General features: G+C 40.2%; 1 protein-coding gene across 1 annotated transcript; it reads left to right on the plus strand.

The window, feature by feature from the left end:
• Nucleotides 1–897: 897 nt before the first annotated feature.
• On the plus strand, nt 898–11,531 carry LOC146424293 (serine/threonine-protein kinase RIO2-like). Its single transcript, XM_085042153.1, has 10 exons — nt 898–1,070; nt 1,739–1,877; nt 2,586–2,702; nt 3,551–3,726; nt 5,238–5,326; nt 6,506–6,697; nt 7,063–7,155; nt 8,091–8,627; nt 9,542–9,638; nt 11,218–11,531. Exons 1-10 carry the CDS (start codon nt 1,005–1,007, stop codon nt 11,377–11,379), a joined length of 1,668 nt encoding a protein of 555 aa, XP_084898279.1. The 5' UTR covers nt 898–1,004; the 3' UTR covers nt 11,380–11,531.
• The last annotated feature ends 385 nt before the right edge of the window (nt 11,532–11,916 follow it).

Raw genomic sequence — 11,916 nt, forward strand, 5'->3', positions numbered from 1 at the left:
AGGCAGATGAAAACAAAGACACATAAAATTAATTTTGCTTGTGATCTGTAACAATTACAGATCCTCTAAGATTTAAAAGTCATGGTAAAGAAGGGGAATCATAATGAGTAAGTATCTAGTCTAAAAGGGATGTAAGACGTAGAGATCATAGATAATAAATATGGATCTTTGTGCACAATCTGGATTTTTTTTTTTTTTGGTTGGTTTTGGAATTTTTTTTATTGCTTTTGTTTGTTTTTTTTCTTTATCCAAACTAGCTGAACGGACATTTGAACACAGATGACAATTGTCTTGCCTTATCATTTTCATACCTACAACAGACAGTGGGGAAAAAGAAGGGGAAAAAAAGGGGGGGAGAGAAAGAAATATGCCAGACGTGGTTCTAGTATTTTAATGTGAAGGAAGCTGCAACAGATGTTGGCATTTTGGCATTCAGAACATTGTTTGACTGGGATCTAAGCAGTGGTATGTCAACATTCTTAGCTTTCTCCCAGTGAAACATTTGCTGTGAAGAGTAAATGAACACTGAAGTGCTTTTTCTCCACATTGGCTTGCCAAAACGTCTGGGTTTGCGTTTGTATGTGTTGTCATCCCAGGGCTGTCCTTCAGAGCGCAGAGCTCTGCCCCAGCCCGGCATTCCCTCACATCCCTCGCTGTCCCACAGCGTCTGGCGACGAGGGGACCGACTCCTCAGGGAACGGGTCCTGGCAGATGCACGGCTGTCCGGAACGACTCCCCGCGGCACGGAGGGACGGAGGGGGGTCACACGGAGCTCGGAGATGAGTGTCTCCGCGTTCCGGTTCCCTGCTCGGTGACGGGCGGAGCGCAGCGGGAAACGCCGCCAGGACCTGGCGGGAACACAACGCAGCTGCCAGGACCTGCCCGGGGCGCTGCTGCGCGTGCGCGGCCGGATCGCCTCCTCATCGCTGTGCTGCGCCTGCTTCTGATCCTTTTCCCGATCCTTTTCCTCCTTTTCCCGCTCCTGCTCCTCCGCCGCCGCGGCCATGGGGAAGCTGAACGTGGTGCTGCTGCGGTACCTGTCCCGGGAGCACTTCAGGGTGCTGACCGCGGTGAGCGGGCCGGGCCGGGCCCGGCGGGACTCGCGTGTGGTGCCGCTGCCGCCCTGGGGCTCCGTGCTGGCCTGGCTGCTGGTTCGGGCCCGGTTGGGCCGGGGTTCCCTTCGGCCGGCCGGCTAGGGGGGATCGGGACGGGCAGTGGGTCCCTGGCGTGCCCGGGGGGACTCTAGGGATGCCCGGGAGAGTGCCTGGGGATGGCCGGGGGTCGCTGGAGATGCCCAGTGGGTCTCTTAGGGCACCCAGTGGGTCACTGGAGAGGTCCGTGTGACCCCTGGGGATGCACGGGTGGTCTTTGGGGATGCCCCGGGGGTCGCTGGAGGTGTCTGGGTGGTCCCTGGGGATGCCCGGGTGCTCGCACACCCATCAAGGCGAGGCAGCATTAGCAGCGTCTCTGCTCTCTCTGCTCCCCGTGATTGGGACTGAAATACAGTCAGCCGCTCGTGTCCTGGCTGGCACTGAGAAAGTTCCCAGGCTGGGTTGTAGATAAGCTGCCAAGAAGCAGTGAAGCATGTGGAAAGGTTTGTTAATTTTAGAACGCTAAGTCTTAAAATCTGTAGCATTTGAAAATTGCGTCCTTGAAATGGGATTTTACTCTCAGTCAGGATTGGGTATTTCATTGTTGAAACAGAGGCTAACAAATGTGGTTTTAATTACTCATTTAGGTGGAAATGGGTATGAAGAACCATGAAATAGTTCCTGCTAGCTTAATTGCTTCCATTGCCAGCCTTAAACACGGTGGCTGTAATAAAATTTTGAGAGAGTTGGCGAAGCACAAACTTCTGGCTTATGAACGAACTAAAAGTGAGTTTGAATTTTGTGTTTGTGTGTCCCTTTCTCATTCTGTCCCCAGTGCCTCACAGTGACACTTGCCCAACAGGTTGGGATGTAGAACTGACCAGAGTGTTTTCTTTGCCTTCTCTTGGGCTTACCCTGGGAACATGGGTTTGTGCAGCACCAGACACTGTGTCTGCTGGGCTGCTTGTACCTGTAGAGGTGACAGGCAGGAAAAAGATGGACTATTAACTTCCTTTTGTGTTCAGAATAAAGTAAAAAGAATCATCACTTGAAGCAATGTTCAAACGCATGTAGGAATCAACCCAAATGAGTGATATCCTCCCAGTTCTGGAGCAGACTGCACAGTCCTCGGGCATTTCAGCCCCTCAGGAACAGCTGCCAAAGCAGTTTTTATTATCTGCCATGTGACAAAGTTGTGCAGGCCTCTCCCCATTTCCTTCAGCCTTTTAGTTGGATCTGGCCCTGCCAACACAGTGGGGGTGTCTATGGGAAATACCTTTCCCTTTTGTCCCAGTTTTTCAGAGGACTAAGTGTTGCTCCAGTCTAATTTAGACATCTTTAGCATTCAGTCAAAGTGGGCTGGTAAGAGCCAAGGGGTGAAATATTGCTTGGAGGTTGTGTCCTGTAAGAAATAAGAAACAAGACTAAACTTAAACTTATTTTAAATGTGATATATGCGTAATAAGGAGTGAAATGTATTTCATTTTTTCCCAGCTGTCCAAGGTTATCGGTTAACTAATGCAGGATATGATTACCTGGCTCTGAAAACTCTCTCTTCCCGACAAGTCATCAATTCTGTAGGAAACCAGATGGGTGTTGGCAAAGAATCAGGTAAATAAAATGGCATTTTTCATAATGTTTTTAAGCAAACACATCTGTAATGTTGCAAATATTTTGCTGGAAATTAGGTGAGTTTTCCCCTGGATAGGCAGATCAGTTAATCTGTCAAACACAAAGATTTATTTGAACTTAACATCTTCAAATGCTGTGTGGGGCATCTGGGTACATTTGAGTATTTCCTCACAACAGTGTAATTGCACTTTTCCCACTTTGTCTGGTTCTTAGTTCATCATTTAAAAAGGTACTTTGCAGGCAGGTGCTGCTTGTATTGTGCTTTTTTAAGAGTTTCAAAGTATTTTAACAAAAAGATGATTTCACCCCTTAAATTTTACCACTTAAAAATAATGTAGTAGAGTAAAATAGCCTCAAAACTATTGGAATACTATCTTGGCTCCTCTTATATTCTTGTAGTTTGACACAGAATGTGATTTTTGTAATTGGAGAAGGGGATTATTGGGGTCAAATGGTAGAAGTGAAACAGAGGATTTTTTAGCACTGTTTAAATTAAGAGTCTCGTCCCTTGAGTTGTCTGTCCACTCAAAAGGAAGGAGAAGCTCTTCCAGGGTGTGGTTAAGAACACCAGAACACTGAGAGATGTTTCAAAGCCCATCAGTATTTCTTTTGTTGGAGTACCATGACCTGTTTAACTGTAATTTCTTCGTGTTGGGACCTCTGATAAACACTATGTAAGTTTAACTGCCTTTGCTAGCAGTTAAACTTTGGTAGAACTTGCGTGTCAGAAATAGTGACACACAAAGTAGCAAAGTCATGCTGCACCTTTTTGGCTGAGTTGTTGGATGCGTTTATTTCTTAGATCTGTGCTGTTATGTGTCTTCTAGATATTTATATTGTTGCAAATGAAGAGGAACAACAGTTCGCGCTGAAATTGCACCGGCTGGGGAGAACCTCCTTCCGCAACCTGAAAAACAAACGTGACTACCACAAGCACAGGCACAAAATGTCCTGGCTGTACTTGTCCCGGATAGCAGCAATGAAGGAGTTTGCCTACATGAAGGTAGGTGGCCCCTGACGCAGTGCCTCCAAAGGTGTGACAGGCTGGAAGGTGTCTCTTGGGTTGTCTTTTGATCAGGTTGTGGTTGCAGTGCTGGTAGGATTTATGCTTCATTTTTTTCATCTAATGGACTTGAAGTATAAGTTTCAAACTCTTTCCATGCTACATGCTTTGTACACTTCCCAGTGCCAAAATTAAGCTTTGCCATGGAAGCCAGGTGTCATGAGAGAAGTTAAAATTAGCAATGTTATTTGTAGATAGATAATCCATGTATCACCAGTTCCGCTGTTTTTCAATTAAAATTTATTGCATAAACTAGGAGACAGCTGTCCTTTCATAAAATCAATTTATTTTTTAATTTATTGTGCTTTCACTTGTCGCTGTGCTGTTAAGGGAAATCTTTTAGACCAAACTGGTGTTTTGATCTAAAAAGGCACACTTTGTTCTGCACTGTGGGAAAAGATTTAATTTGTAAGTATGTATTGCTGCTCTTTTTACCTGCTTTAAAAAACACCAAGATTGTATGGTAATGAAAGATGATAGCTGAAAACTAATTATAACAAAAAACTAGTTTTACTTTCTCCTTTTGTGCTATTCAAGAGTAATATATACATGAAAGATGATTTTCTTGTTCTTCTAAAAGAGAATCATAATGGACTCTCCCAATGGCCTCCACAGAGAAAGAAAGAACTAACACCATCATTTAGAACCTCTCTGTTGGTCCAGGTGGTCTGGCTAGTGAAGCATCATGTGGTCAGAACTTTTAAGGATATAAATGTGGGAATCAGTTTCCCTGAGTAGAGGGTTGTGTGAGGATTAATTGTGTGTTGAAAAGTGGTAATAGTGTAAGTCACAAAGCAATAGTTAAGTAACAAAAGCTGTATTTATGTTGCTTTAACTTAGGACTCTGTCTTAGAAAAATTGACTGGTAACAAGAGAATGAGTAAAGAGAGAGTGAACCCATAAAAAAGTTGAGTGCATTGAGTGAATGACTAAATTTGTGCTAGAAAAGGCAAGCAGGAGACCTTCAAAATATTGTTACATACCCTTGGTTAGGTGGTACAATGCTGATTATTACTGTTTAAGAATGAACTCTGTCTTTACAGCAACTGAGTGTAGATTGACTAATCAAGCAGGACTGTATTGGCAGCAGCTTAGTGTGGAATTGTTTTGTGATGTCCAACACCCCATTTCCAGTAACCTGCTACTGATCCCTTGGGCTAGTGTAACAGATAAGGTTCTGTCATTTCTCCTTTCTGTTGTGGTTTTCTTCCAGATGCACGATAATTAAACTACACAATGTACTCAGTGTCTAAACTTAGGAATGTTATTTATCTTTGCAGTGAAAGTTCAAATGGCTGTGAGGCTGTTTTCCTTCTTAAGCATGGGATTTGGGCAGTATATGCTGCTATCACAGTAATAAGTACTGCTTATCTTAGGTATGGGTTTGTCAACATATGTAATGTTTCCTTAACTATTTAATTTTAATTTTTCAATGTGTTTTGTCTTTACAGGCTTTGCATGACAGAAAATTTCCTGTCCCAAAGCCCATAGACTACAACAGGCATGCAGTTGTTATGGAACTTGTTGATGGATATCCTTTGTAAGTAGTGAAACTTGAACTCTCTGTGTTATAGAGACCCTAACAACCTTAGGAAAGGTAACAGGGTTAGGGTTTTTCCTTGTTTTCTATGCAGAAATTGCACATTTTATATGTTAGTTTGTGTATAGAGTATTGAATATAATATCCTTCATGTTCTGAGCTCTAGTTTGTGATCCTTGCTCTTTTAATTCAGGTGAGTTTGTAACTCACTGTTGTAGAACTTCTGCACTGTTTATATGGAATACCTTATTATACCAAGTATAATCTGGTTTTGTGCCTTCAAAAAAGATTATTTTGCTTGAGTTTTCCAACCTCTAGAAACATTAAATATTATTGAGTTTTGTATGTGAAGAGTTGGTTTGGTTTTGAATGCAAAAGGCCTGTCTGTTTCATACAATGTACAATAACCCAGGTCTAGTCTACAGATTTAAAGTGTCAAGTTATAGAGCAAAGCGGTCCATACTCTTGTATAGTGTTCAAGATCTAAAGTTTAATCAAAAGGGAATTAATTCCAAAGTGTAACAGTTGAAGAGTAGTGTGGAAAAGACTTCATTGTGTTCTGTCTCCATCCCTTAATTTGTTAAATGATTCCACATCCAGTAGGTAAACAGAACACTTCAAGTTCCTTGTGGAAATCTGCAGTGGAAGTTGACTTGTTTTTCTTTTCCTAACAAAATCTAGAAAATCTGATTTTTTAAAAGAAAATGCCGTGGGCCATTTGAATTTCAGCATAAAAAGACTTTGTTCCTATTGACACAATAAGATTACCTAAATCAGGAGAAACATAAAAGTTTGCTGCTCGATTATTTAAATAATGCATTATGACAGCAGTGCTTAATGGGAGACAGCGAGTGTGAGTTTAGATGAGGTTTAGCCTGGGTATAAGGAGATATCTTCTTCTCCTGAGGACAGAGGGGCAGTGGCACAGGTTGCTTGGGAAGGTTTCACAGTCTCTCTCCATCCATAGAAGTTTCCCATCCCAACTAGACAAAGCTAGGACCACTCTGGTCTGATCTCAGATTTGTCTCAGCTTGGAGGAGGATGCTGGACCAGACACCTGAGGACCCTTTTATTTTGAATTGTCCTGGCATTCTGTCAGATGTGTTGTGTATTCTTTATCTGTATTTTTAAATTAAGTGTTTCAAGGTTCAGGATATTTTATTTTATTTCACTTTTCAGGTGCCAGGTGCACCAAATGGAAGATCCTGCCGCTGTCTACAGTGAATTAATGGATCTGATTGTCAAACTTGCCAATCATGGCCTGATCCATGGGGATTTCAATGAGTTTAATCTCATCTTGGATAATGATGACCATGCCACTTTGATTGATTTCCCTCAGATGATGTCAACATCACATGCAAATGCTGAATGGTAGGTTCAGATTTAAAGGTGTTTTCAAGGTAAATCTGATAAATGCTCATGACAGCAAACAGCCAACCAGGACTTGTTTTCATAAGTCTCTTCCTGAATCTTTTTCTGCTATTGTTGTCATGCAGCATAAGTGATGTTCCAAAGAAAGAGTGAGTAGGAGTGTCTTTGTAGAATAAATATGTAATTAATTGCTTTTCAGAGATAATAATGTTGTTCAGTTAAGAAACGCTTAGAAATGAGCTGCATGCAGTTTCTCTTCCTTGCTTTTTGTCTTGGGATCAGTAATAGAAATAATTTTCAAATCAAACCATGTAGGGTAAATGCTTCTTATTTTGTTTGTGCAATTCAGGTTTACTTTTTTACAGGTATTTTGACAGAGATGTTAACTGTATCAAGGAATTCTTTAAGAAACGCTTCAACTACGAGAGTGAGCTCTTCCCAACATTCAAAGACATCAGGTAGAAACAACCAGATGAATTTGAGTTCTCTTCCTACCTATGGCACTAGTATTGATTTTCTGAGAAAAGTGGATGCCTGTGAGAGATGCCTGTGGGAGAAATGAAAAAACAAATAGGCCTAACTATGCAATTTTAAGTTATATTTTTGTCATTCCCATCATGTTTTCTTCAAAGTTACTGTAAGTGGTTTTCAAAAGCTAAAGTGTGCTTTAAAATCCTCTGCTGTCTTCTCTGTCTTCTTGCAGCTAAGGAAGAGAGATAAATCTGAAAGCTTGATCCAAATGATGAATGTCCAGGACATTTTAATAGTGATGCAGAATCAGCTTGTTTGACAGTTCTAATAGATTGAGGATTAATTTGGGTTTCCATTCTGAAACTAGTTTTAAAATGCTTGTAAATGGGGTGACTGCCTCCTCAGGCATTATTACATTTAAACTTTTCTTTGTAACGTCTTTTGCGCCTTTTGAAAACTAAACTAGTTTTTCACTCATTTTAAGACCGAAACTGTTTCAGTGAAAATGGCTTTGTTTCATCCTCAGCACTTTTCCTGAGGAGTTCCACACTTTAATCAGCCTTTGTATGTTAGGCCCTTTATTGTTCTGTATGCTTAAGCATGATTTGAACTTAAACCCAAATATTATTCCTGCTAAAGTAAGACAATATCCTGTAAAAAAACCCATAAATGCAGGTTATGGAGATGGAATCTTCTCCTGGAGAAGTTTTCTCCTCTTGGGTTACATTCTAAGTTAGTATTTCACCTAAAGCTCAGTACCATCCTGTGTTGTTTTGTGTGTTTCAATAGAGGATATCTTCTTTATTAATATTGTGGGTAATTTTAGTCTAGCTTGATTAGTATTTTAAATCCAAAATGTAGTATATTGGTAACTTGGCTTATTAAATTTAGCATATTAAAAGAAAATATTCCTCTTTTATAGAAGAGAGTGTTCTCTTGATAAAGAGATTGCTGCCAGTGGCTACACAAAGGAGATGCAGGAAGATGGTGAACTGCTTTACCCATCAGGTTCTGATGAGGATGACAACACAGATGTGTTAGAACTTGCAGGAGATGACAAGAAAGAGCTCTACTTCTTCAGCAAAGATGAAGAAAACAGTGAAGACTTCACGTGTGAAGTGGGTGATTTCTCTCAAAGCAGAGCCTCTGACAGTGCCATGAGTAGCAGTGAGGAAGAGGCTGATGCAGCTGAAAGCAGTGAAAATACACAAAGACTGAGTATGTCAGAGTTGAGTTCAGCCTTGGAAACAGATGAAGGGCCAGCTGTGCCTTGGAAGTCCAGTGAAGATGCAGAGAGTTCTGCAATTGCTTCTTTTAAGGGCAAGAGATTAACTGCAAATGCTGCTGAACTGGAAGATCAGGCAGCTCAAGGAGGGTGCTGTGAGGGTAAGGAGAATGAAGACGAGTGCCCTGAGCTGGTCGAGTCATTGATTTTAAATGATGAATTCAGACATTGCAGGTAAGGATTCACATTTACTGTCCAGGAGTGTGGCTTTTCCCCCCCAAAACTGTAAATCTTTCAAGTAGCTCAAGAAGGGCTGCTCTTCAGCTGCCCTTGTTTAAACTGAATACTAAAAATTCAGTATATTTTTTAAATATTGCAGTGAATACCTTTCCTGTTGGACTTAATGGTTGTCCAGCTGTGTTGTAGTATCTAATGGGAAAACAGTCCTGCACTTCATAGACCAACCTATTTTCTGTGGTAGATTTTTTCCCCGTTTTCTTTATTTCAGCTAATATTGATAGTGAAGTAATTCTTGATCTTAAAATACCACTTCCAAATAACTTCTATGAGTAAGTTTATAATTCGGATACTTTGTGTCAAAGCCAAATGTTCTGCCGCTCACTCAGGTGAAGTTATCAAGAACAAGCTCCTTGGAATGTGTTATTCAGATACATTGTACTGTGTGTTGCTCTGGCTTTTAGTTCCTTTCCTGACACACTGATAAATTCCTGCTTGCCTTCAGACTAATCCCTTGTATGTGGAATTCTATCCCTTGAGTTTATAAGCCCACCATGTATGTGGATACAGAGACCAAGCTCGTACTTCTCCTCAACTGCTTTTGCATTTCAGTTAAATTATTGTCAAAACATTGTGCAGGGTCTGAAGTGTTTATTTTAGTGTCCTGAGGCTTCTCTTCCTGTGCTCAATATTTATGTGACTGTAGTGCAACAAATTCTTCCTTTCACAAAGTGCCTGTGTTAATATTTAAAATAGTTAATATTTAAAATAGAAACACTTTGTAGCACTTGCACATTCTGTTGCGACTTCTCAAGTTATAGCCGAGAAAGTGAAGACTCAAACACGGTGCTCACAAAGGCAAAGGATATTTATCTTGCCAGTGTAATAACACATTGGTTTATGTGTTTCAGTAATGAAGAGTGCACTGTTCCTATTGCTGGGCAGAGAACAAGGACTAAAAGCATCACATCAGTCAGAAGTGTTGGGAGCTGTTCAACCATTCCTCCGGTAAATATGATTGTCGTTATGTTACCTGATTTACCCTCAGACCACTTTAGATTGCACAGAGCTGTTAGCACATATTTCTGAAATTGTTCTCTGGCATTAATCATCTTTAAAAATTCTGTTGACATGTACCTCTCTAGTTTGCACTTCCATGCCCACAGAAAAATAGGACTGATGCTATTGTATGTAATTGTATGTAATTGTTTAGAGGGAATGGTTTCCAGCGCTTTCTTTCATGTTCTGCTCTTTGCTCTCTCAGCAAAGCTCCACATCAGCATTAATACTCTCATTTACCCAACAATTAATTTATATTAATATATGTTAATGCACTAACAGCATCAATTCATCCATTTCTGTTGCTAACCACGATTAATGCTTTTTACTTTGAGTCAAGATTTAGTTTGGTCTTTCTCATCTGACTTCTTAGAGATTCCTTCACATTCTTTTCTGAAAGATTTCTATTAACTCACCTTCAGTAGTGATCTATTTAGCTATTTGAATTTGACCTTCTGAATTACATAAATCAGGACATTTTCAGCAGAATTTAATGTGCTTTTTTTCAACTCCAGACTAGGCAGTATATGCCTACCTTAATATCAGGAATTTTGGAGCTCATTTAGGTTGTGATGGTGGAAAGACAGATGAGTCTTTCCACCAAGTGCCATGGTTGAGCAATAGAATTTGTTTAATTTACATTAAATTACATGTCATAATGATATCTGCCTTGCAGAATTTATTCTAGCAGGTTTCCAGCAAGATATGATTCCACCATGATGAAATAGATGAAAATAATTTGATTTCTCTTGTTCTTCCAAGAAAAAAAATACAAGTGTGCACTTGTATCAGTGCAACACCTTAGGCTGGGACCATGCCACAATCTATCAAATTATGGCTTTGTTTTTATTAGGGGTAGATACTGCCATCAAAATGGAGAGCAGAGCTCAGAATGAGGCATGGGTGCAAGTAAAAGATGAAATTTCTTAGATCTACTCCAGTTTGATGGAAAAACTGGAGGAGGAATTGTAAATCACTAACTGCCCGTTTCTCTTAGCGACACTTGTGTTGAAGAGTTGTTGCTTTCCGTTAAGAGTCAATATTATTTTTGTAATCTAAACTTCAGAATAACCAGAGTGCTAAAAAACCCCAAATAATTAATGCTGGACATGGCATGTTCTACAATATTACCAGTTTTACATGTTTGTATGAGGCCTGTGTTCTGCACCAAGAGGTGCAGGTCCTTTAGCATCTCTGTAAGAAAGACACTTTAACTTTAAAATTGAAAGGGATTTAAAATGCTATTTATTGTAGCTGAGACCATCAGCAGGCAGTAGCATGGATGCCTCCATACCCCTTTGGATTCTGTGAGTTCTGGGGGTGTAACACACATACAGCACTCCGTGCAGACCTCCCTTTTCAGTCAGCTGAGCTGTTTTAGTATTTTCTTACAAGGAAACAACTTTTTCATCATTTCCTCGGTCAAGGTGAACATCATGAATGTTCATGTGGGTCCTGAAAAAATTCTGTTGCATGTCATGTTTTAGTGCTGGATTACCTGTTTTGAAGCTAAATTGTTTGTTTGTAGGAGCTGGTGAAACAGAAGATAAAGCGACAACTGACCAAGCAGCAAAAGTCTGCTCTGAAGCAACGGCTGCAGAAAGGGGAGGCAAATATTTATACCAAACAACGTCGAGAAAATATGCACAATATTAAGTCAAGCTTGGATGCAGCCAATTTCTGGGGATGATTTATTAAAGCTCCCTTGGAACATGAATGTACACAGCTGAAAGAATCTTGCTAATTTACCAGTAATCCTTTTACATAAAGGAACAATCTACTCTATGCAAACCAGATGGTTTTCTGGAAGTTAATAAACCTCATTCTCATTCCTGTGACATTGACTAGGAGGTTGTGTTTTCTGTTCCTAGTCAAAACTGTTGACTGTAATTTACATTGTATCAGTAGTATTGGTTAAGATCATGACAGTAATTTCTAGCAGTGTTTTGTTGTAAATGAATTGTAGTGTTTGTTGTGCAGAGGCACAAAAAGCCTTCTTTTCCTCAGATCTAGATGCTATTATTTGCAGAAATGTAAAATGGAAATAGATTTTCCTAAATTAATCAGATGTAACATTACTTTAACTTTTCTTCGAAAACTTGGGGACTTAGATGTAACAAAACTTGGTTTCATTGGCTGAAATAATAATTAGTGCAGGATGTGACTTATTTGCTGGAGCTTAGAAACCTAAACAGGAGAAATCATTAAAATATTTATGGCACGAGCA

This window comes from Lichenostomus cassidix, chromosome Z, assembly GCF_008360975.1.
Source record: "Lichenostomus cassidix isolate B80296 chromosome Z, HeHo_3.0, whole genome shotgun sequence".
Taxonomy (NCBI): Eukaryota; Metazoa; Chordata; class Aves; order Passeriformes; family Meliphagidae; genus Lichenostomus; species Lichenostomus cassidix.

Excerpts from the sequence above, each read along its gene's own strand:
- LOC146424293 (XM_085042153.1), top strand. The coding sequence starts at position 1,005 with ATGGGGAAGCTGAACGTGGTGCTGCTGCGGTACCTGTCCCGGGAGCAC. Across the intron at positions 5,327-6,505 it reads CTTGTTGATGGATATCCTTT|GTGCCAGGTGCACCAAATGG; the intron begins GTAAGTAGTGAA and ends TTCACTTTTCAG. Across the intron at positions 9,639-11,217 it reads GCTGTTCAACCATTCCTCCG|GAGCTGGTGAAACAGAAGAT; the intron begins GTAAATATGATT and ends GTTTGTTTGTAG.